Source organism: Conger conger, chromosome 13, assembly GCF_963514075.1.
Source record: "Conger conger chromosome 13, fConCon1.1, whole genome shotgun sequence".
NCBI lineage: Eukaryota > Metazoa > Chordata > Actinopteri > Anguilliformes > Congridae > Conger > Conger conger.
Window position 1 is genome coordinate 39,938,717 of NC_083772.1, and position 25,487 is coordinate 39,964,203.

A 25,487-nucleotide genomic window follows, 5' to 3' on the forward strand; every position below is an offset into this window, starting at 1 on the left:
TATATTTATATATTTTTCCCTAAAATAAAACCATAAAATGTAAATTTCAAAATACTATTTTGTATTTCAAATCCGTATTTCAAATACATGTATCAGAACTACAGCCCATCCCTGACAGTTGATGATAACCAAAACAACATGCTGTACTGTATGCCATTCAAAATACAACTGGCTACAGTTTATGGATTTATAGCCTCTAAAATAAAAGTAGTAGTTTATTAGTTCATTGATCACCAAAGGTTGTACACAATACATTGTCCAGCATTAAAATCCTTTGTAATGTAATATATTTTAACTCCAATACAGCAAAGTTTATCCCCCTTGAGTTAATTTAATCTCCGGTACATTTTGTAGAAATTAATACTGACATCTTTTTGTGAAGAAATAAAAAAAAAAGCACTTGAAATTAGTCAAGAACGCATGTTTGATTAATCTGATCGACAGCGTGAGCCTACACACTCTCAATGTTGCTCTCTGAATATACATTCCCAATATTGTTCCTTTTTATTTTAGCATTTATGAATCTGTGACAATGGAGACATCCTCACTCACACACACCCAAGGGGGCTGATGTTGGTTGCCTTTGCCAAGCCTGCTGTATACTTTGCCTTCTTTGGAGAGGGGTTGACATGGGCATGCTATAAGAGGTTTGACTCTCTTACAACCAGAGCTTCTGCCTTGCTCTAAGTCTTCATTTTTTGTTAACTTCACAAAGTTAATAAAATGCCAATTGGTCAATACACCTGAAAGTGTGTTCCTATTAAAGCATCGAACAGCAGTGATCCCTATCTCACAATTTGCATAATCTGACCTCAACGCAATGGGTGGATTTGGGTCAATCTGGGTTTCTTTGGATTACCATAAAATTAGTTCCTGCCAACTACAAGCCAGAGGCTTCCGGTTCACTGGCATTGGGAGAACTATCTTGTAGTGCTGTGAGGCTTAAAGTGTGAAAAATCCCATTTGGATCTGTGTTCCATGTGGGTGAAATTATTCTTAGATTTAGGGATTGGCATTCCCCTGGAAGTTTGCAAACTCCAGTAGTTATCGGAGGAATTGCAGCCTATTACCTCAGGTGCAAAAAACGAAATGTGTCCATTGAAGTACATTCAAAACTACAGTGGCAGAATTATACTATGGACTATCGGACAGTATTTTTCTAAATGTGTTTTGCACTGTACTAATTACCCTCCAGGGACTGGGTGCTGCACAGAAGAAGATATAAGATTTTTGTTTCGCATTCCTATTAACCCCTTCCTGTTTACGTACCCAGTGTGCATGACCAGGTACCAAAAAGTCCCATATTAAAACATGATATCCCCCAAAAATTGGCTTCTCGCACCATTGAGCAGCTCCCATAGGAACCTATCAAACCAGTGGAAGCTGCCTCTCAATTCTTATACATATACAGTACTGTGCAGAAGTCTTAGGCACCCTAGACTTTATTATATATTTGTTTCTTTTATTGTGTGTGTTAGTATAAAAGAACACATTTGAGATTTCCAAATATTCATTTTACAAAACAATTAATTTTACAGAGACATTTTTGTATTTAATTTTAAAAAGTAACATATTACTGCAAGCAGGCGGCAGGCGTGCAGTGGGTAGCACTGCCGCCTCACAGTAAGGAGATCCTGGGTTTGAATCCCCGTCGGCCAGGGCCTCTCTGTGTGGAGTTTGCATGTTCTCCCCGTGTTTGCGTGGGTTTCCTCCGGGTACTCCGGTTTCCTCCCACAGTCCAAAGACATGCAGGTAAGGCTGATTGGAGAGTCTAAATTGCCCGTGGGTATGAGTGTGTGAGTGAATAGTGTGTGTGCCCTGCAATGGACTGGCAACCTGTCCAGGGTGTATTCCTGCCTTTCGCCCAATGTATGCTGGGATAGGCTCCAGCCCCCCTACGACCCTGTTTAGGATAAGTGGGTTAAGATAATGGATGGATGGATGGATGGATTACTGTAAGCAATTAACTACTTTTTACATAAAAACTTGTTCAACGCTGTCTGAGATCAGAAGCAAGGAGCCAACCAAAGTCTGCAGAAGAACTTTGGCAAATTCTCCAACATGCTTGGAACAACCTCCGAGCTGATTGTCTTAGCCAACGCTGTCCTGCAGTTCTATATCTCAGAGAAGTGATGCAGTTTTACCGCCAAATGGTGGTCACAAATAATATTGATTTGATTCAGTTTTGAACTATTCTGCCAAATTACTGAAATGTAATATACAATGTATAGTATGTTTATTTAAGACCTTTCCTTGAATTATTTCTGAAAGAAACAAATCTTTCAAAATCTGTACAGAATGTTATACAGCTGCCTAAGACTTTTGCACAGTACTGTATCTCGATGTTCTCACCCATCTGTTTCCTCCTCCTGTCGCAGAACATGCAGGCTAAGCAGGGCTGGACTTGGTTAGTACTTGGATGGGCTAACACCAGGGAAAACTAAGTTGGAGGTAGGCCAGACGGGAGTGGTCTTCTTTCCAAATGATGAAACCAGTGGACGCAGTACAAGGCTTTTGGAGAACAGGTAACTTCACCAGCTGTAGCCATTAAAGGCCTGTCAAAAGTTTATACTTTATTGACCCCATGGGGTAATCTGTCTTCCGCATTTTACCCATTTTAGTTACTTAGGATCAGTGGGCAGCCACAGTGCAGCACCCAGGGACCAACTCCAGTTCTGAGGCCAGTGCCTTGGTCAAGGGCAATGGCAGGAGTATACCTAACCTGATATTCATGCCTTGATGAAGAGGAAACTGGAATAGAAACCCACAGAAACATGGGGCGAACCTGCAAACTCCACGCAGAGAGGAACATTCTTCTTGAAAGCAAAGGTGCTAACCATTTTGCCACTCAATTTATCACAGAGATTAGGGGTTTTCCTGGTGTACTGGCCAAATCCAATGCTGTCTCTAGGATTCCGTAACTAATCATCCTGACCATTTAATTGTGATATCACTGTCTGCCTTTCCACCTTCTAGCTGATGTGTGGTGAGCACTGGTACTAAAACTGTCTGGATACTACACATTGGCATTAGCTGAGATGAGCCTCCTCTTTCACTTGAAGTGCTTTGGGATCAAGAAACATGACATTAATTCATGCAATCAACCAATCGAGGAATTACAAGGTTCTATCTGTGGTATCATTCTTGTCAAAAATGACAGTAAGAAACGTATAAGGTCTATACCTCTAAGGTTTCACAATCAATAAATTATCATCACCACCAACGTAATCATCTTCATTACCATCCTCATCAGTGGCAGAATATCTACTGGCTTCTTGGTCATTTGTTTGGTTCTCAGGCAGGTCTAAGTACTGCTCAATTGCAGGAGAATTGTGTGCTAATTCACACAGACACCTTTACTGGAGAAGGCAAACAGGCTGCAGGGCGTTTTGCCAGACTTGACCTTTACACACCAGAGGAAATTGCTCTGCACGCCCAAATATACAATATTCCAACGGTGGGCTGTTAATAATGACTGCTGTACTTGGGGCAGCATGTAGCCTAGTGGCTAAGTTGCATGACTGGGGCCCGGAAGGTTGGTGTTTCAAGCCCCTGTGTAGCCACGATAAGATCCGGGCAGCAGTTGGAGCAAGGCCCACGCATTGCTCCGGGGAGTACTGTCCCCTGCTTAGTCTAATTAACTGTAAGTTGCTTTGGATACAAAGGCTCAACTAAATAATTGTAATGTAATGCCCTCTTTAATGGCTCTTGTCCAGGACTTAATCTGACCCAAGCTTCTAGTTTGAGTAAAGGCTATGCCATTAGCCAGAAATGCTATCATGTAGTAGATTCTACATGGCTTGTACTGAAAGCAATAGCACATAAGTGTTGATCAGCTGTGGTGCTCACTCTTAAGAGGAGGGTGGCTGGCAAGAAAATGCTACAGTTTACAAAAAAACAAAAATTAACAATACTTGAAAAATAGTACATTCACAAAAAGAGGAATTTATTGATTCTGCTAACCCTGAAAGCACACAATCCTGTTTGCACAGAGCACACCTTTCGAGTCACCTGTTTGCACTGCCTAAAAGGTGGCAGATGGAACCGAATGAACCTGCGGTGTGAATTGATTTTGATTTTCAATGTTTTTTAAGTGCGTGAGCAGAATGAACCATTTGAAACTGGAAAATGCATGGAGGAGATGGGAATTAAAAGTACTATTGACGTACACCGCTGTAATCAGCCATACAGCAGTGTATATCGCTATCTAACTTTATGCCTATATGGGCCACAGGAAAAGATTAATCAGTGTATTCTGTGTGTGTATGACAGCTTTATGTCTGAACTTCCACAAGAGAGGCCCATATGGCCACAGACAGTTCTGCTACATCCCACCAAATGTTCTGTTTCACTAGCATGTAAAACTGATTCAGATCTTCACTGGAAGGAAGAATAAAGAATGTCTTTACCATCAGGAGAAAAGATCTCTCCTGAGCCTAGATACACACATTGGCAACTTTGCAGATTGCAGTGAAGCAAGATTTTGCACAAAGATTAAACAAATATACTGGTAGATATATACATATGGCTACAGCCTACATGATGCAGTAGAATACACCCTGTTAAACTGTTGTCGGATCGCATTGAGCAAATGCTATAGTTAGTTGCACTCCATCATTTTCACAGTTCACTTGCCCCAATGACTGTATATTCTTCACTTGAATAACCACCCACGTTTCTTTGCTAATCATATTCAACTGCAGAAAGGGAGTCGAGTTATCAGGAAACACTCTTTAAAAAGTGCGGAATGCAGCAGATTAAAAAGTGGTGCTTCAGACGTTAAGGTTGGAAAAGTAATGAGTGCTACAGCCAACATCAACGGGAGGGGAATTACAAACATGATTCCCAGTCTGCTTGGCTGTGAACGGACTGCTCTTGTCACTGCCGCGAATATTATAATTGCGCCGCATTCCTCATTCGGGGCCATCTGTGAGCCTGCTCTCAGGCGAAAAGTGGTCTTGCATCTGACCGCAGGACGGACCAAGGCAGCGGCGCTCGGTTAACCCTGACGGCCGTAAGAGAGGGAAAGCTTTCGTCGCCACGCCGCGCGCACCTCTTGGGAGAACACACTCAGCGGCTGCTAGTTCAACAAAGGGGATATAATGGGCTTCCACTTGAATTCATTTAACATTAACCAGCCTGTTTCCAACCTGCCACTTTTAACAAACTGAAATCTATCATTTCACATCCACACCCCGGTAATGCATCTGAAGATACAGTTGCGATTCAAATAAGCAGTTTGTGACAGCGCGTATATCCTAAAGGCTACTACAGCAATATTTGTCAAATCAATGAGAGCAAAGCACTTGATCTTTAATACGGGTCAAAAATGACATTCGCACCGTAACTACCCATCGTGCTTTAAGGCTGACAATTTCACGCTCTGTCACGCACGCACACACACACACACACACACACACACACAATCTCACACATACTCTCACACACACCGCCTTGGCTTACCTTTACGTTAGTCCTCAGTGCACAGTAGCATGCAAAAAACATTGCCAAGAGCAAGCAGCATAGGGGCCGCGATCACCGATGAGCTTCTTGGGAGGGGGGAAATAACAACAAATTTATCCCTGAGCAAGTATTTCCAATGGTCGAGGCGAGCCTTCTCTATGGCAGTTTCCAGTGGTGTAGATATCTGTTTTTGTGACTTTTAGCAGGCGACATGGTCAAAAGGCACGGCGTGCACGCGGCGCTTCACTGCCGCGCTGAGCATTGCACCTGACGACTTCAACAGGCAGATAATTCAGTCGCCGAGTAGATAGGAGTTTCTTCCCTCCATCTCTGCCGTGGCATTCATTTCACTCGTGGAAGACGAAGATTTTTTGTTTTGTTTGGGGGGGTGGGGGTGGGGGAGTACAATTTTAACGTATTACCCTGCATAATCACGTCATGCACCGTTTAACATATTCTGAATTAATCGCAAAGGGAATATGGAAGAGCTCTGGCGCTTGACGGAGCTATGGGCGTAATTTTCACGTGCCACACATGCCTTTTTAAAAGCGAAGCTTTTTTATGCAACTGTTACGTAATATTCATTTCCAGTTTCAGTCTGCTGGAGACAATTTATCCAGTAGGCTGCTACTACTAACGCATACATGGCACGTTATATATCTACATCTTACACTTCCTTTATGCTAATAATTAATATTTCTGCAATTAATAAAATATTAGGTAGAACATTTTTACTTTGCCACACTGCAGCAAAACAAGAACTGAATGACACCAGCCATTCAAACCGCACCCAATCTCTCACTCAGTTACCACTACACATGACTCATTGTTTTCATTACCTGAGCTCTTGACCTTTAATTGTTCCTTGGTCCTTGCTGTGTCAGTAGGGATTATCACCCAAACTCCGTAACAAAACATAACCCCTGTGGCGGGTTTCCAAACACAATGTTTAAATCCTTTAACCAATAATGTAGCAGTGGGTTCAGGGCAGACAAGCGATTACTTTGATTTGAAAAGTTTGTGCTTCAAGTAAACATGTCCCTGAACTCTCTACCTCTTTCTGTCTAGCTCTGTTGTGATTAATTGTTTGTTAAAAACTGAAACTGTCTGGAACTTTTAAATGTAAGTATTAACAAAAAAGACTTGACAGGAGATGTAGAACTTCTCTCTCTCATCTTTAACAAACCAGTTTAGTAGCAGGGCTCACTTGATGTGATCTCGAATGACCTCTCAAATCAGTAGTGTCTTACATTACATAACATTATATTACATAAGTATATACAGTATATACACTCAGTGAGCACTTTATTAGGTATTTATTACAGTTATTTCCGCTGCTGTAGCCTATCCACTTAGGGGTTTGATGCGCTGTGTGTTCAGAGATGCTCTTCTGCATACCACTGTTGTAATGTGTGGTTATTTGCCCTACTGTCACCTTCCTGTCAGCTTTGACCAGTCTGGCCCTTCTCCTCTGACCTCTTTCATCAACAAGGCGTTTTCACCCACAGAACTGCTACTCAGTGGCTGTTTTTTGTTTTTTTGCACCATTGTCTGCAAACTCTAGAGACTGTTGTGCATGAAAATCCCAGGAGATCCCAGTTGTTTGGATCACATTTCTTCCCCATTCTGACATTTGGTCTGAAAAACAGCTAGAGCTCTGCATGCTCCAATGCATTTAGTTGCTGCTACATGATTGGCTGATTAAATATTTGCATTAACAAGCTGGTGGACAGGTCTATCTAATAAAGTGCTCACTGAGTGCATTTACATTTTTGAGCAGCTGTAAGCATACAGTACAGTCAGTATATAATGAACGGACAGCCGTAATTATAATAATTGTGAGTAATCAGAAATTGAGGGACTGAATCTTGCATCCTACAATATCACTGTAAAAGTATTTGGCTTTGCTCTTTATGTTGAAGCCATTATTTATTTGTTGACAGGGACTTATTAATTAGGTTAAGTGAGTAGGTGCTATGCTGTCACAGGCAAATATCACAGTCATTGTCCCTATCTTTTTGTATTGCGTCCTTTCTTAATGTTCGTTTTATCATATTACATGGAAGTGCAATCCTTTTCCCCCCCAAGAAGAACATTCCGCTGAGGTTCTGCGGATCAATACCTTTACGGAATACTGATACACGCGCGATGTAGGGATTTGAGTGAGAACACTTGTTATGTAAGCGTGGAGCGTAATGCAGTGGGAGGTATCGGAGGTACTTTACAGAATATATTTTTGGTGCAAGCCTCCCTGTTACCATGGTAACACGGTGGTTAGTGGCTTTACAGTGTAAATGAGAAAGCCACACAGGAGCCCGGCTACAGTAGGAGGAGTGGGAGAGAGAGGGGGAGCGGGGAGGTGGGCCACGGGGGTGAGGGGAGGAGGCGTGCGGGTCAGTGCTCCGCGAGGAGCAGCGGGGGGGGGGCTTTGTGCGTGATGTCACTACAACGATGTCATCATCACTGTGTCGTACGTGAATTCATACGCTTTGCTGATTTTCAATTATACAGCTCCCTCCAAGTGTGGTAACAAGTGTGGGAACTGTAGAGTGAAATTAGTCACTTTTGCTATGTATTTTAAGTTGTTTGGATTTGGGATCAAGAGATGAACAAGAGGGAAAAGTGCGGACGATCAGCTTTTATTTTATTTTATTCTACATGCATACTGTACATGTCTTACTATTTGTTTGACAACTTTACATTGGTGAGTCCACCCATTTTCATTACATTACATTTACATTACATTACATTATTGGCATTTGGCAGACTCTCATTTGGCTCTTATCCAGAGCGACGTATAGTTGATTAGACTAAGCAGGAGACAATCCTCCCCTGGAGCAATGCAGGGTTAAGGGCCTTGCTCAAGGGCCCAACGGCTGTGCGGATCTTATTGTGGCTACACCGGGATTAGAACCACCGACCTTGCATGGCCCAGTCATTTACCTTAACCACTACGCTACAGGCTGCCCCTGTGCAAAAGTAAGTTAAGGGACAAACTTCAAAATCAGGGCAATAATGCTTTAATAATTTAAACAATAGCTGCATCACATCTATGATCTGTTGTCATTACCAGTTGTTTTGTATCTCCTTTGGAAATTCACTGCCACTGTTCTGACAAACTCAGCTACTGTCCCACTCAGGACAGGCTATCAAGACCAGGTGCACATGCTATTGGAGCTATTTCTTGGTAGAGGAGTTGGTCAGATTAGTTTGTTAAACTGAGCGAAAGAAATTAAGAAATCACTTGTCAGCGTAGAAATAATATCAATAGCTTATCATATACCTTGAAAGCTGTCAGGTTCTGTGTTTTCTGTTATCTGTTTTGTCTAAGTGTTTAGCATCTTTGGTTATTTTTACCCGCTGTGCAATCCGTAGTCTGTTTGTCAGTTCATTAATTTCCTGTTATTCCTTTCTGTTATCTCCCACTTCCTGATTGTTTCCTACACCTGATTGTTATTCCCTCTCGTTACCTGTGTATAAAAACCCCTCTGTTTGTGTAGTTTGTTGCCAGATTTTCATGCGCGTTTGCCATACTCGCCAGCGTTTATTTTTGTCTGATCTCCTTCTGTTTCCGACTGCTTGGATTTCCCGTTTGTTCTGATTTGATCTGTAGTATTTGGACTCCCTTTCGTTTAGTGACTTTTGTTTGTTTTTTTACTTAGTGTTTTCGACCCTTCGCCTGTGACCACGACCACTCTCTGGATAATCTCTGTTTCTGTTTGCCCGTATACCCAACTATTGTCTGAACTTTCGTTTACGAATTGCCTGATCTGCATTACTACTGTGGTCTTGCTCTTGGGTTCAGTGTTCTGGTGCCTGACAGAAAGCCGAAATTGAGAGCAAACTAAAATTTACCAATCCAACATTAGCAAACCGTTTAAAAGGATGAATGAAAGTCACCTCTTCTGCATATTAAATGTATGCTTGATCAAGTGACTGATCTGGCCAGTTCAAGACTTGTCCCATTGTTCAATCCTTTGTTTGCTTAGGCAGGGTCATTGTCCTGATGCAGGATGAAGCGCAGGCCAATGAGATTGGAGGAATCCCTGGATCATGAGTTCTTTGTTCCCATCTCCACACTTGTCTTCCCATCACTTCAGTACTTTTGATTCTTATGGCTGATGAGAGGTGTCCTTGTTGAAATATAGCCTCTGTAATTCTGCAATCAAAGTCGTCTGTGTGTAGTGGTATATTAACACCCCTGCTGTCTGGAGACTGGTGTTAATGTCACCGACCGTTGTTTTAGGGTTTTTCTTCACAACTCTTCGGGTTCACCTGTCATCAACTGCAGTTGTCTTCCTTGGCCAACCTGTAGTTTTTCTTTTTAAAGACTTTAATGATCAAACATCTGTACTTGATATCCAGTTTCTGTGTTGTCATTCTTAATAAATAATTCTGCATATACAGATTTTTGGGGTTTTCAGCCATAGTTAGTTCCGTGTTATTCATGATGGCGGATGCCATCTGACTCCAAATGCATTCTCCACAGACGAAAACAAAGGTTGAAAGGTGGGACTCTCACTGCTCGTTTACGTGTGAATAATTCACACACACCTGAGCAGCAGTTGCCACCTGTCACTCATCTGTTACCTTAATTTTGCACAGATAAAATGGGGGGACTCACAATGAAAGCATCTGTTTCAGTAAAATAGAAAAAGAATTATTTTTATGAAAGTACCATGAAATAAAATCTGATTGTCTGTTCTTTCGTCTCATATTTATATTTTGATCTCAAATCCAAATCCTTAAGCAATTAGTTAAAATAAATTTCTCTACCGTTACCATGCTTTTGGAGGGCACTGTATGTGTATGCCTATAAAGATACAGTGGGCTCCAGAATTATTGGCAACCTTGATAAATATGCACAAAAAACACTGTAAACTAAAAAGCAATAGTTACTGACATTAGCTTTATTTTCAAAAAATGTGCATGTATTAAACCAGGGGTGGAAATAATTGTGAAACCTGTTTTGGGGAAAAAAAATTTGTTATTGGCAAATTTCAGACTTTGGTTGACTCCATTGACTCATTAATAAAGCACAATATTTTACACATATTTGAAAATAAAGTTTATGTCTAACTATTATTTTTTGTATTTCCTGTGCATATTTATCAAAGGTGCCAATAAGGGGTTGAGATAAAAAGATGAATGTGAGACAAGAGTCCAGAATTTCAGCTCTTATTTCCTGGTATTTACACCTAGATGTAACTACTTAGAACATCGCACCTTTGGTATTTAAGTAAATGAAAATAAATAACACTTAACATTTGGTAGCATATGCCTTGCTTGCAATACCTGCATCAAGCCTGGGTGGGATTTTTCCAGGCTTTTACTGTAGCCTCTTTCAGTTGTTGTTTGTGTTTGTTTTTGTTTTGTTTTGTTTTTTTTTTGGGGGGGGGGGGGGGGGGTTCCCTTCAATCTCCTCGTCAGGTAGTGAAATGCATGGTGAATTGGGTTTGGTGATTGACCTGACCACTCTAAAACCTTCCACTTTTTGTCCCCAATAAAGTCCTTTGTTGTGTTGGCAGTGTGTTTTAGGTCATTGTCTTGCTGCATCAAGTTCCTCCCAATTAGTTTGGATGCATTTTGTAGACTTTTGAATTTATCCTGCTGCTACCATCATGAGGTACATCATCAATAAAGATTAGTGAGCCCACTCCAGAAGCAGCCATGCGAGCCCAAACCATGACTTCCTCCACCGTGCGTCACAGATGAGCTTGTATGTTTTGGATTATGAGCAGATCCCTTCTTTCTCCACACTTTGGCCTTTCCATGACTTTGGAATCTTGGTCTCATCAGTCCATAAAACTTTGTTCCAGAACTTTTGTGGCTCATCTCTGTACTTCTTTGCAAATTGTAATCTCGCCTTCCGATTCTTACTACTGATGATTGGTTTTCATCTTGTGGTATAGCCTTCTTTGAGTGGGGTTTTTCTTCATAGCTCTCACAATACACCAGTGGTTTCTTTCTTTTTCAGGATATTCTTGTGCAATGGCTATGATCGATTTCTAAGCTTCAAAATGGCTTGCTTTTGTCCCAAAGGCAGCTCTCTGGTCTTCATGTTGGTGTATCTTTTCTCACACAAATGCAGTCTTTACAGGCAAAAACCAGAATAAACATTCACAACTATTTATTGTTTAACCAATCGATCTGTACTGTGCAAATGTCTCAGGCACCTGTCAGAAAATTCTGTACAGCTAAGATTTTTTCATATATCATGGAATTAAAAGGTTATAAATATTGAAATATTTACTCTAAATAGCAGTAAATAGTTAAAAATGAACTCAAATCAATATTTGGTGTGACCCCCCTTCCCTTCAAAAATGAATCAATTATCTGACGCTGTCCTGTAGTTTTATATGAAAATCAGCTGGGAGGCTGTTCCAAGCATGTTAGAGAACTTGCCACAGTTCTTCTGCAGGCTCTCCAGGTAATCCCAGACAGCTTCAATCAAATTAAAAAAGTGGTCTATTACTTAATATGTTAGGTTATTTAATGGAATACCAAAATTTCTAGGTAAAATGTCATTTTCTAGAAAACGAATGTTTAAATTCAAAATGAACGAGCAAATATCACATTTGCTCTTTTCTCCCGACACACTAATGCAGAAAACAAAAATTGACATTTGCACAGTACTCCACAGGAGATAGTGTACATAAATGAGTGTACACATACAGTGGGCGAAGGAGTCTGTACTACCTAGTGCCAGTCTGTGTGATATGTTTGAAGTTTGGGATGGAATATGCTGTGAAATGTGCAGGCATTAGAATGCAGTTTGCATTGGTGGTTTCAGGACTAAATCCAGCGGATTAACGACCATGAAGGGGAGAGGAGACGTGGGCTGATACTGGCAAGTGTGGGCGGAGAGGAGAGGAGAGGAACGGGAAGAACGTGCTCAGCTCCAGACAGACAAAATGCATGCCATTAAGCCTTGAAACCTCTCCAATTTTTACTGCGGTGTGCAACGAGAGAAAGATCACTCAATTTTTTGGGAGCTGTCATAGCTGGTCCTTTGCGTGACCTTCCCAAAATTGGAAAAGATTACTTGCTTTTAAAACACTTGGTGAAGAAACTCACTGCAAAAAAAAAACAGACTTTGGTCCTATGGTTTTAGCTTCCGGGTATTGTAGTTTCGGCCTGTTGTCAGCCAAATATAACAAGCAGTCAGCAGTAGCATAACGCAGCTAGCCTCCCCTTGCTTGCGGCACAGTGGGTACAAGTTGCCATGGTTCCTCAGGTTAACACTACATTCTCCTCAGCAGAAGGACAGGTTGTTAGTGGGAGGTACACCTCTGTTCTTTCTCCTGTAATGTTTGGCCCATGTGTTGTAATACACTCACTAGCTACTGTACCCAAAGAGAGCATTGGAGGAGATTAATTTGTGATCTTGGGGTAGGCAGCTCAAAGTAAATAGACCATTCTTTACAATGAGGCTATGATGCTACACTGTAGGGCCTGTCAGCTCAGAAACGCTCACATCTGTTTTCATTTGAGCCAGACATAAGTGGGCATGAAGTCACATAAACTGGCATAAGCAGTTTTTTTAACAGTATCAATTTTTGAAACAATTTTTTTCAGGCAAATTTTTCACACAGTGTGACATATCTAGCAGCAATTTTGGCAAAAGAAAGCCTTTGCAAACTAATTTTCCATACTCAGTCGGAGGTAATGCATTTTCAAAGGCCCAATGAGGTACAAAACCTTTTCATTGTCTGATCCACAGCTGGCTGCTGGTATAAAACACTATGTGGTCATTGAGGGCCACAACTATCTTCAAGGGCCACACAATTTCATTTTGTGAAAGACGCTTTAAAGTCCCATATTGTGGAAAATGACATTTCCCTTGCTATGTGGAGTATAAAGGAGTTGAAGGTGCTATAAAAACCCTGTGAAAGTATCAAAACACACAGTCCAAATAAATCCACACAATTCGCATGAAGAAAATGTGTATGTATATAAATGAGCTGTTTGACAACGATACACTCATTTACTTCAGCACGGCCCACCTTGTCGCCAGAACCAATCAAAGTGCTCGGCACAGATGGCGTTCAGTTTGTTGGAGCTAGCCAGCCAATCAGAGCAAAGGTTCATTGATATAAATGAGCCTTGAAGGTACAATAGGTAATTTCGGACTTCTAACGGGCAAGAGAGGAATAGCAGCAACAAAACCACAACACTGTTTATTCCTCCCCATTCTCTGTAAATGCACTGATGTTGGACCATTGGCTGTGGCAATCAGAACCAATTTTCAACCAATGAGCTTGAATTATTGTACAGTTGTACAATGTTTTGGTGCAGAGTGTCAGGCCGTCAACTGTATATTTTCAACCAGAATTTAAGGACTAAGTCAACATGTCAATGGTAGGAAGCCTTTTTCAATGATAGGAAGGGATTTTCAATGGTCTTTTAACAATGATTTAACACAAAAATCTTACCTATTGTACCTTTAAAGACACAGTCACTAAAACAGCCTGTTCTTCGTAAAGCTCATGAGAGGCACTGGAGAATGGACATGTAAAATTATATAGAGATTGCTTTTTGCTACTTAAAACCGCACAAACATCTTGTTATGGATACCAGAACCTAAAATAAAACATTGGATAGGTGTACAAGATGGGACCTTTAAATATGCCCTATTCACATGGTCCCACACAGGCACCACACCAATACCCACCTCATTATGATGTGGGTTTACCTTATCCGACCTTCTGAAGCTGTCTGCTGTAAGTGTAACTGTAAGTGTCCCACACTCCACCAATACACACCAGTGATGTGAATTTGCCTCATCCAACCTTCTGAAGCTGTCTCCCAGAGCAACCGTAACCTAAGTAATAACCACACAGCATATCCCACCTCACATGAACACAGCCCTGAAAGAACACCTGACAGGCTTTTTTGGAGGCCATCTTATGATTGTTATCTCACCTGACACCGCAGAAGGTACCAGAGGACTATTTCAACCTCAATCTTCCGAAAATAGACCCTCCAGGACCTACACCATGTGTCTTGGTGGTTTGACCCTCAACATGAAAGATTCATCAAGTCCAGAACTAAAATGTCACTAACTATTAAGTATGAGAGCTAGAGTGCACTCCTTGATTCCTTTACATGTAATTCAACAGAATTTTGGGTTATTTCTTGCTGCATATTGTATATTTACTGCAGAAGTCTGTACAATCTCAAATCTGTACCAGTCCTGCAGATATTTAAACTTGAAAGTAATTTTTGCCCTTATTTCCACGTAAGACTGCTCTCACTAAAAATTTTCATTTTGGGGTTTAGACCCAGATTTAACCTGCAATCTGACTTGTTCCAAACTACAAATGGTTTTCCTGACTTGCTAGATTTTGATCATTACTGATATAATGCATCACATTGTTTTCTGGTATGTGAAATGAAGAAAATAATTTTAAATAAGAAAAAAACAAGCATACAAAAGCAAAAGGTACTGCACTGCAATAAATAAGCTTTAGTTTTGTAATAAGACTTAAGATCTTAGTTTTTCTTTCTCTCAAGTAGAAAATATTAGCTTATTTTAAATGAACTTTGCCTGCTAGTCAAAACATCTTATTGGCAATATTTTCATCTTATTTAGCAAAAAAAGTAAAGTATAAGACTAAAATACTTGTTCTTTTTGGGTTTTGCAGTGTGCGGTTAGAATGAAAAGCCATGGGGCTTTTTGCAAATGTATCTTCAGAAGTGCTTAAGCCCTATGGAAATGATTAGAAGGCGGTCTCGACCAGATATCTGATAATCTCTCCAGCGTATGGCTGGCAGCAGAAGAACCTCTGTCCATATGTTCGGGGTTACCAAACATTCACAACCTCCTTAATTGTAGATTCACAAAGAGAAGACCCAGAGGCAGACAGTACTGTGGGGAAACACATCAAAGGACTCTTCTGTTTTTCCTGAAGGATACTGATGACAGGTCACCTCGTAATGAGGCTTTTAGAGCTCCAAAAGTATGACCGTCTGGGAAACGGTAGAGCGCAACATTTAAGGATAGAGAATTTTAAGGTCAGATTGCGGGTTCAAACCCCACACGTTGACATCAGAGTACTCAAACGACATATCTTCAATTACTAGCTATATCCTGCAAAACAAATGTATACTTTGGGGGTTTTTTTGCATTTATTTCATATTTAGGCATAATAATTATCGTTCCAGCAGCACAGTGACATTCGCAGCAGATATGTGAAACGCAACGCTGCCGGAAAGCTAATGAATGCAATTCTCAAATTAGTCACAATACCGTGCCGGCAAGTTCATGAATGTTGCATGGGGGCCGTGCATCAAACACTCCCGCGCGAGAGGCTTGGGCATTGTGTCTGGAACATTCCATGACAGCAGCAAGGCTTAAGGAAAACATCTGGATGCACACTCAGCTGAGTGTTTGCAGTTGTTATCCTCATAATGATTATGAGTGATTATTTTCATTAAATATTATTACAATTCAACAGCTGTCGCAAGAGACTGGGTAGACGTCTGGGGGTAAAGGGTTAAAGGGGATCCGTAGCCTCTTCACCTGTTTTTTGAGAGTCACCTGTACTGTCATATTCCGTGTTTTTCTGTTGTGGCGTTTACTGTTTGTTGTTCTGTGTTCGTGTTTTTTGTCCGCCCTCTCTTTCTGTAGTCCTTTCTTACATTCATTAATTTAAACTGTGTGTCGTTACCTGTTCCCCGCACTCATTTCATTTCAGTTAATTTGCTTGTGCATATATACCCGTATGTCTTTGTTGGTTCTTTGCCCGATTGTAATTCTTTCCAGCGATTGTCTGACTGACGGTTTTGTGCTTTGACCTGTTTTGTATTTTGACCTGTTTTGTGCTTTGACCTGTTTTATGTATTCCGACCTTTGTTTTTTGGATATTCCTTCTGTTTTGGTTTAGCCTAACTTTGATTGGACTTTTGGTTTTTGACTCCTGGATCACCCTCTGTACTTTTACTCTATTGGATTGCCTTACTGTGTTTGGACGAGATCTCGCCTGTGACATCGACCACGTCTCTGATCACCTCTGCTGTACCTGTCTGCCTGCGATTGACCACTGCCTGTCTGATTTGCCCTGAACTGAATAAACACTTCTACACTGCTTATTTCCTGGTTGTGCTTGGTTCGTCTGTTCTGAGCCCTGACATGTACAGCAAAAAAACTGACGTAGGTACAACAAAGTGAGGACTTAAGGTCCTAACTGACATTTTTGACAAAGATTTGCCATACATATATTGTTTATAAGGCAATAAATACATGCATTTATTTTTTTGTTGTACACAAAAATACTGTTTAAATTTATGAAAAAATCAATGCTAAATTTAAAAGGTTGTACTGCTTGGAGCCCATTCACTTTGGTAACTTTGAAGCTCAAAACCACTCAGAACACAGATAGAACCTAAGATAGAACCTAATTCCAAGGTCATGAGAGTTCCATTCCGGGTCGCCGCCATTGTCAGCTATAGCCAGAGGTCCACATTGGCAACATGTGGCTCAGCCTTGCCGGGGAATGATAGGGGGTAAGCCAGGGCCCAGCTCTCTAGTGGCTACTCCAGGTCAGACCAGGAGCCTGAGGATAAACAAACCGAGAATACACCGACCGCATTATCCTCCAAAGACATGGGCAGTGTATGATTGGTGTGAAAAAACTCAGTATAGGCATCATGTGAATTGGAGGAGCCATCTCCTCCTGAATTCAGCAGTAAGGGCTGCAGACGGGAGGTCAATGAGGGGGGCAGGGAGGCCTGGTGGCAGGCTGCTGGTTCCAGCCTCTGGTGGGCACATAGGGATGCTGACTTGCATCTGGAGAAAGGAAGTCTGGTCCCTAAACCAAAAAAAGAAGGGCCCTTGAGCAAGGCCCTTAACCCAAAATAAATAACCCTGCTCCAGGGGCTTTACCCCTGTTTTCTCTCCTGCCCAACCCACTTGCAACTTTTCTCCTAGGGCATCCTTGAAAAAGAGAAACATGAGAAACATCTCAATATACCTCCCCTAGTTAAATAAAGGATTTTAACAAACATTTGGGGTTGGGGATGAAACATTGATTTAAAAAACAGAATTCCATTCTCATGTGATGGGTCCAGCTAAATCAGTGATTATTGGCGTAGGGATGCGTCTCATAGCCTTGAATCAGTTCCCAGTTATGCCAATGCCCACTGTAGTTTTAGCCAAAATGTCACCCAAGGAGGGATGGCACTGTGAATGCAAATCCTCTGGCTTATCAGACGCTTCCGGTCTACCAGCACTAGTTGCACAGGACGCGCAGACTCTGACAGTACGATGCATAGCCAGATGTTGAACAGCACAGAGAAAACAGCAGAGCCTGCCACACTGTCTGCCTGTCATTACAACAGGAAGCAGATGAACAGCACTCCTAATGCCTATCAGCATGAGCCATTTCAGGTTTTACCAAAAGCAGGTTAGCGCGCCGCTAACAGGTACTTTCGGCTCATTGCATTTGAACAGGCCAGTTCAAGCAGCGGTGCTCCAGCGGTGTTTCCTTCCCCATCCCTGGGACAATGCTTTGTCTCTAATCTCATGCCATCCACATCGTGAACAAAGGGCTCTTAGGAAGCATTTAGCCGTGAAATGCTCCTCCTCGGTGGCCATAAGATCACACGAGTAAGGAGACGAGCGCTCAAGCCCTCCTCGTGCAGAGCCGTTTCTGATCTGGCCGCGATGTTAATTGCTCATCTCGGGCTCATTGTCATTCTCCGTGCACCGTCCCAGGTGATGCGGTAGTGTGGAAGCAGAGAAATCGCCCCAAATCGATCTCAAACAGCAGCGTCAGCAACACCGCTATGCTAAGCTAAGAGCTCTCTAGCGTTGCGCATTGGACAGCACAATAGAAGAGTGCGTGCTCAAATGACAACAACAGCGAGCAAATGAATACATTTTCTGTGTACGGCAGCAGGGCTCGGATTTAGTGGAGCCGCAGTGCTCAACGTCCTTGAATATTGGCCAGGGTTTTAAGGAAGTGGTCTCACCAGTCGGTGTTATTGACTCGACCTCGACTCCTCTAAGTCTTTGGAAGAAATATGTCTTTTGGCATGGCAAACTGTAATATGATTGGACGCACTCGATCCAAGCACACGGAATTTCAGCCAATAGACATTGCAATAAAATGTAGTCACTAACAGTAACGCGGAGAGAAAACAGATATGTTCTGTTTTTTTTTGATGGGGGAATATCACTGATCTGGATGGTTTGGCCAACTGAGCCAGACTAGCTCATATCAAGCCAAGACAGTAGCTCTTCTTTGACTGGCTGGAGAAAGGGTTTTAATGAGTCAAATTATATTCCCGCACAAGCCCATTTTACACATGGAACCCACAACATTGCCGGGTTCAAGTAGTTTGTTTTTCTCAAATAACTACATATCTATGCATACAGTAGGGCTCCTATATGGAAAAATGTTGTATTATTTTATATTGAATCACTTACAAATATTTGAGTCTGTTCACACATGAAATAGCAATTCCAGATTAGGCAAGGAAGGATGTCTACCTTCCAAAGCACTCTAGGAAAAAGTGTTTTTAAAAAGATAGATATTTTGCTGAATAATAGTTTTGGCAGAGATCTACCCAAATAATACAGTGGAAGAGTTTTTATAGTTTTAACATAACTTATTGTAACACCTCTAGCCGATATAGTTCAGTTGTATGATCCGAAGTAGCTCATATTAGATAAACAATGGAAGCATAGTTTATCAGCTGGAAGTCAATACTACCATGTAGAGTTGTTTTGGTGAAATGGAACAAAAATACTTCTTAACCAAGTTAAATAGCTAGCTCTACCTACCATTAATATGTGGCCTACATACTGTAGATTAAGTGCTAGCTACATTGGTTAAAAAAGCAACTTACTGTAAAACCGTGTGTGGGTTTAACTTAATGCGATCTTTATACATGGACTATTTTAAATCCATCTCGCATTTGAAGCTGCATTGTGTGACTTGTGGTTCAACAATGACTCAGAACAATCATTTGAAAATAGTTAAAAAACCATGCCAAGCAAGAACACCTAAAATAAATATTCATATTTCCCTGACAAAATCGTACAATGCCAATATCTTCTATGCGCAACGTCTCTCTTGTGCAAGAATTATTGAGAGGGCAGATTCAATAAAGTAGTATTATTAAAGGAGTTGTGCCAAAACCGAAAGGTCATACATAAGTACATAATACCCTTGGCATGCTCTATGCAGAAATATCTGCTTTCACTCATACAACAGCCATGGCAGAAGATGGTCCTGACCTGGCAAATAGGAGAAATGTCTTACACGGAAAATTGACTTTTTGCTCCTGTTCACTCATGGCACGGCACAGAAAATCACTCTAACATTTACAGATTAACATGTGTGAGAGGAGCCAAAGTCTACTAGGGGAAGCCCTCTCCTCTGATGGCAATATATTTAGGCATACGACTTAAATTGCACCTTTAAATTCCATTTGTTTGCTTATTGGCTTACTGCTTATCCTTGTCCAGGGGAAATTGTTTTGCTTAGATTTTCCCATACCCACAGCCGTATGGTGCCCAACCTGCTCAGATATTTATGTGATCAGAATGTTATTAACTGAGCATTCTAATGCCGATGTCACAGTCAGTATTGGTGACTGAAAGCAGTGGGGCTCTAGAACACTGACCTAGAATTCAAACATTCCAAAAAACATACTCTTCAAAGGGTTAAAGGCCCACCATGTTAGCACGACACTATACTTTTATTTGTATTATATAAGTAAAGGGGAAGGGGGGACAAAGTTAAGGAAGAGGCCCTTTGGGCTTAAACTGAATCCCACAAAGGAGCACACCCTGACTCTAATTGTCTGAATAATGCTGCACACAATTCAGCAGTCATCTTCTGTAAACACATCCATACAGAAACCAGTAAATAGTAAATATTGTAATGCATTCACCCATTACAGGCAAAATGACACGTCAACAGTAGCACTTCATAAAATGTTATTAAGCAGTACATTAAACCTAATCAAATCAGCTTTCAAATAAACAGCTTGCTATTCTGCGGCAACCAATTTAAAGTGTTCCACCTTAAGTGGGCACATTAAAGGAGAATAAGAACATTGCAGATTGAAGATGGCATACAAAAAAACATGAATATATTAAAATCTGACCTACATGTGGAACAGATTATGCAATGCCCACGATTCCCATGGAGGAAGAATGCATCATACTCAAGGAGCTTTCCTCATTAGCATCAGCATGTACCGGTGTGTACTGTCAGTTCAGTCTGAAGGAGAGAGCGGCCATTTCCCAAATGCCATATTCCTCATACAGTGTCTCACTACCAGCACAGAAGGGTGGGCGTTCTCACTTCCAGGTCAATGCAAGAGCAATATCTTTTTAGAGAAATTACATAAAACAGAACGGAAGGGCGGAGTATCATTTCGCAAAAATCGGAAAATGTGTATGTGTGTGTAATTCTCCACCACGTAATCTATGCACTATAGTCACATAATATATTTTACTGTAAAAGGCTTCTGTTTTCTGGCTCTTTTACTGTGAGACCACAGTGCTATGCTCTGCTATTCATAACTGAGCGATTAATGGTATTTATTTAATTCCCCACAGGTCTAGGTCTAATTGATGATTACTTAAGGCTGCTCTGAAACGTCTAGACCTCTGTTTAGTTAAATGTTGATACTGTACATTTTATCTCTATTTTCATATCAGCCTCCAGTTTCCCAGGGTGCAATGGGAGCCTGACCCTGCTCCTTCCATGTGTTTCTCTCCCTGAAGGATGAGTTAAAGGCTACCAAAACAAATTACTAAACTATATAAAATACAGGTTACAAATCAATTTAAATTACACACAGTAAGAAACAAACCAGATGCTTGTACACTCATACAAAACCTTAGTGTAAAAATACTCTGGCTAATAATGTGGAGCCAGTAATTGCATGGCCAATTGAGGATTTCAGGCAATAATAATGTATTATTACTGTATAGGAAATTAGTAGCACAAATAACCTAGATTGATGCATGTTAAAAAAGTATTTGCTGAGGGTACATTTCCCAACTAAACACCATGCTCCAAAGACTTGTTCACTCATGAGACAATGGGATATGACCAATGTCACTGCTCGGAGTCTATACAGTAGTTGTCTGCTGAAATAAGTATTCAATTAAAGATAAATTAAACAATGACATCTGAAAATGTAAAGGGCTTTGAGGGTGGATACAGAGTTTGCCTGTAGAAGGGATATATTTTCTTGGCTTTTAATGTGGGGTACAAAAAGTTAGAACGTTAGATATAAAACCATGAAATGTCTACTACACTGCAGAAGAAGTAAAAAAAGACAATATAGCTGATAATGACATATTAAACGGAAACATACAGCACACTAAAGTATGAAGCTATACCATAGATTTTTACCAATCAAATGAACAGACAACTTAACTTTATAAGCTATGTATTTCTTGTCTCAATTATTATTTTACTTTAATTCCTTTTGACAGCTGCAATATTGGTCACCTGAAGTTTCGTACAAGTCGTGACATGCATTCCTGGCTACTCCCACGGGATGTTAACCCTTTTCACGAGTCAACAGATCGCAGTGAAAGCAGAACTGATGTCAGCAGAAGTGAGGAATTAAATTATGGCAAAGATGAGAAGAATAAAATATAACCACGGACAAGATGCTGCAGCAACTTCAGATAAGGGCACAACACCTTTCGAAGGTTCAAAAGGCGGTTAATGAAGACGAGACCCGCAACAGCTGGCAGTTTACAGGCACACTCCGCAATCAGGAGAGAGTGAGGCAGAGATATCGCTGTAATGCGGAGGGAGGTCTCCCCCCCTATCTTTATCTCTCCTCTCTCCCTCTTTCTGTCTCTCTCTCTCTCCCGCTCTCTCGCTCTTTCATTCTTCTCGAATCTCTTTTTCTGTCACTCTTTCTCCCTCCGCGTCTCTTTGCTCGCGCTGCGTTCTTACCTTGGTGGTGACGATACAAAGGCATTCCATTCTGTGGAAGTCGCTTATCCTCTGTCCGTATTCATCGCTCCCCAAAAATTAGCAAGATAAAAAACAGTGAGAGAAAGAGGTTTCCACGGCAGACAGGCAGACGGAGAGCTTTTGGCAAGGGGCCTGCGCGCAATAATTGAAGTCCACCTCTTCCTCCCAGACGTTAAAGACGATCATGTTTCTGAAACGAGTCCAAAACCCCCTAAACATCGTCCAGGGTAAACTTGCATGCGGTGCGCTGAGCTGAGAGCCGCTGGCTCGGGTGACTCCGGTCAGAACGCATTCTGCTCGTCTCAAGGCAACGACACAGCAGCGCGCCGCACTGGAGCTGACGGTAACACACGCTGGCTGAGCAGAAGGAATCTGCTTTCCCCTCACTGGACTCGCCACCAGCGCTTTGACTGGCAGTCTCAGAATTATCACTTTCTTTTTTTACCTGCTTTTCTGCGTGCGGGGCTGCGTGCGGGGCTGTGTGTGTGTGGGGGGGAGGGGGTGTGGGAGGTTTGGGGGAATGTGTATTTGTAGAAAGGGGGTGGTGGTATTTGTGTGTGTGTGTGTGTGTGTGTGTGTGTGTGTGTGTATGTGTGTGTGTGTGTGTGTGTATATGTGTCTGGTAGGGGGTGGGAGGTTTTGAGGTATTTGCATCTGTGAGGGGGGGGGGGCGGGGTGTACATGTGTGTGTCACCTTAGAGACCTCTGCTCAAGACAATATATGATATCCATTATTAATTCGTTTGTATGTGAGTAGTTGGCAATAAAGCATTTACAACTAACATAACAACATCACAATAAAACCTTGAACCTTGAAAATATGAACCAACCCCCACCCGCACCACCCACACCACCCACATGCACGCACATACAAACAAGAACCTCAGTCTGAAATGAAGTTCAGATTTTTATTTTCACACGAATCTGTGAGAAACAACACTCCCTAACAACCTATTTCAGAGCTGCACTGTTTACCTCCGAGTCTTTGAATCTGCAGACAGATATGGAAATACAAGTGCTAAAAAAAAGTTTCATAAAAGATAGCAGAGGAGAGACTGAAAGATTATCATCTCATAGGCACGAACAAAATTAATGATGCCTATTCACTGTGGCAGCCAACTCTGAGCGCAGAAAGGACTTTTTGAAATAATTCAAAGGAACTACATTTTAGGTTTTTAATGCCCCTGGCAGTGAAATATGGGAAAAGCCCTGCAGCCCTTATCTGTCTGTACATCCCTGGCTCTCACATTCACTCTAATACCTGTGTGCAGTGGTGCAGCATATGACTAAGGGACACGAGAAACATACTGGCATCAGCAATCGCAACATTCATATTCCGTGCTGCCGTTCGCCAACCATGAAAGGCAGTTCAGGCCGGCGGGACGCAGCCGTCCTCGTCAGGCTGAGATACGCCTCTCCTTCAGCCTGCGCTAGCTCTGCACCGTAATGTCGCGCGGGCGCTAAGGTGTAAAATATTCACTTTGGTGCAGGCGGGAGCATCTGAGGAGAGCACACGCGTCAGCTGCAGTCCTGCAGTGTAGACTAGACGTTCAAGAGGGTAGGTGGCTCAAGAGGCACCGGCTATTTTCATACGTTCATATTTACGATGACGGTTGGGCTGTGGTTACTGATGCAGTTTGCGGGGAAAAATGTAAACCTGATTTCATATTCAGTATACACGCTGTATATGCCCCGCTCTCCAGTCAAAAATAAGAAGAGAAAAGTTTTGAGCCAGGCAGGGTACATCGCAGATTTTAGTTGCTGACACCATGATAGTTGATGCGGCTCGACAGACTGTAACTGAAGTGGTTCCGCATTAAAATTTGATTAATGCCACCTGAAGAAATCGCAGCTGCTGATTACGATCATTCACATATTTATTCATAAAACGTTCCTTCGTGCTGATTGGATGTGACACTTCTGTTGAGAGTGATCTGGCAAACACGGCCTATTGGCTAGAGAAACAATGAATGACTTCCTTTTGCCCTTATCTTCAGTCTCCACAAGCGAGTCTCAAAGCAACACTGGTTGTTATTGACTTGAAAATGACACTTATTAGGCTACTGCAAACAAGAAATAAGCACTCGTTGTTTACCCAGCATACTGTGGGGCTCTGTAGTCTTTTCTGGGTTTTAATTGTAAGATAAACACAACATCTGCAATCAGAATAAAGCATGTAATTGTTATTAGGCTACATGCCAGTAGACAAAACAATTGCTAGACATATGTTGTATGTTTTCATACGACAAAAGCGACCAAGAGACCAAACAAATGTCAAGCCATTGATTAAGAGACCTAAAACACGTACGCTGACCTCAAAATGGCCAGTCTTGTTACCCTGGCGGGGGTGAGCACTGTGTCACACGGTGAACAGACAAAAACAAACTGAGGAAATTCCTTGGCTAACCACCTTCTTTAAATGTTGGAACTTAAACAACAAAAACCTTTCACAAAACAAGAATGAGGGAAAAGAACCAAATTACACGACTGCAAAATGCAGGCCAAGAAGAGTCTACAACAAGCAGTCCCACTCATACCTTGGAAAACAAGACTCTACATTTAGGTCTGGGAGCAAGGCCTTTTATGAAGTCCAATGATAAGGCAATGGGTAACGGTTTCTCCCGTTGACATCGAGTGACAGCTTCTACCCTGCCTGACCGATACTGTCCATGGTCCTGCAGCTCTCCCAGGTCAAGGAGTCTGAACAGACAGAGCATCAGAGACAGGGTCAAAATGGCTGCTCCGATCGCCCTCCCTGACATCACACTTTCTTTACTGGTTATCAGCTGTATGAGAGCATCTCATGAGTGCAACCTTCTACATTCATTTATTTTTATGCTGTGGAAGAGCAATCAAATTGGACAAACTCATTTCTAAATAACCACAAACAAATGTGCCGTTTACACTTGACATTTAAAAGAAGGCATTAAGTTACAAAACGTGCTTTCGTGCAGAAAATGTCCAGCCATTGTACTAGTCATCCTGTTGCCATGAGAACCATAAGTCAGCGAATAGGTTTGAAAGTTCTGTGCACTCTATGCCATCTGCTGTGTGAGCGTGCAT

General features: G+C 41.7%; 1 protein-coding gene across 1 annotated transcript in view; it reads right to left on the minus strand.

The window, feature by feature from the left end:
- The window catches only part of LOC133107566 (disks large homolog 2-like), a 56,762-nt gene extending 34,028 nt beyond the window's left edge, over positions 1-22,734 (minus strand). Inside the window, exon 1 of the mRNA XM_061216558.1 lies at positions 22,404-22,734. Coding sequence (XP_061072542.1) covers positions 22,404-22,433 — 30 coding nt within the window. The 5' untranslated portion in view covers positions 22,434-22,734. The remainder of the gene's footprint in view (positions 1-22,403) is intronic.
- Between the last annotated feature and the right edge of the window lie 2,753 nt (positions 22,735-25,487).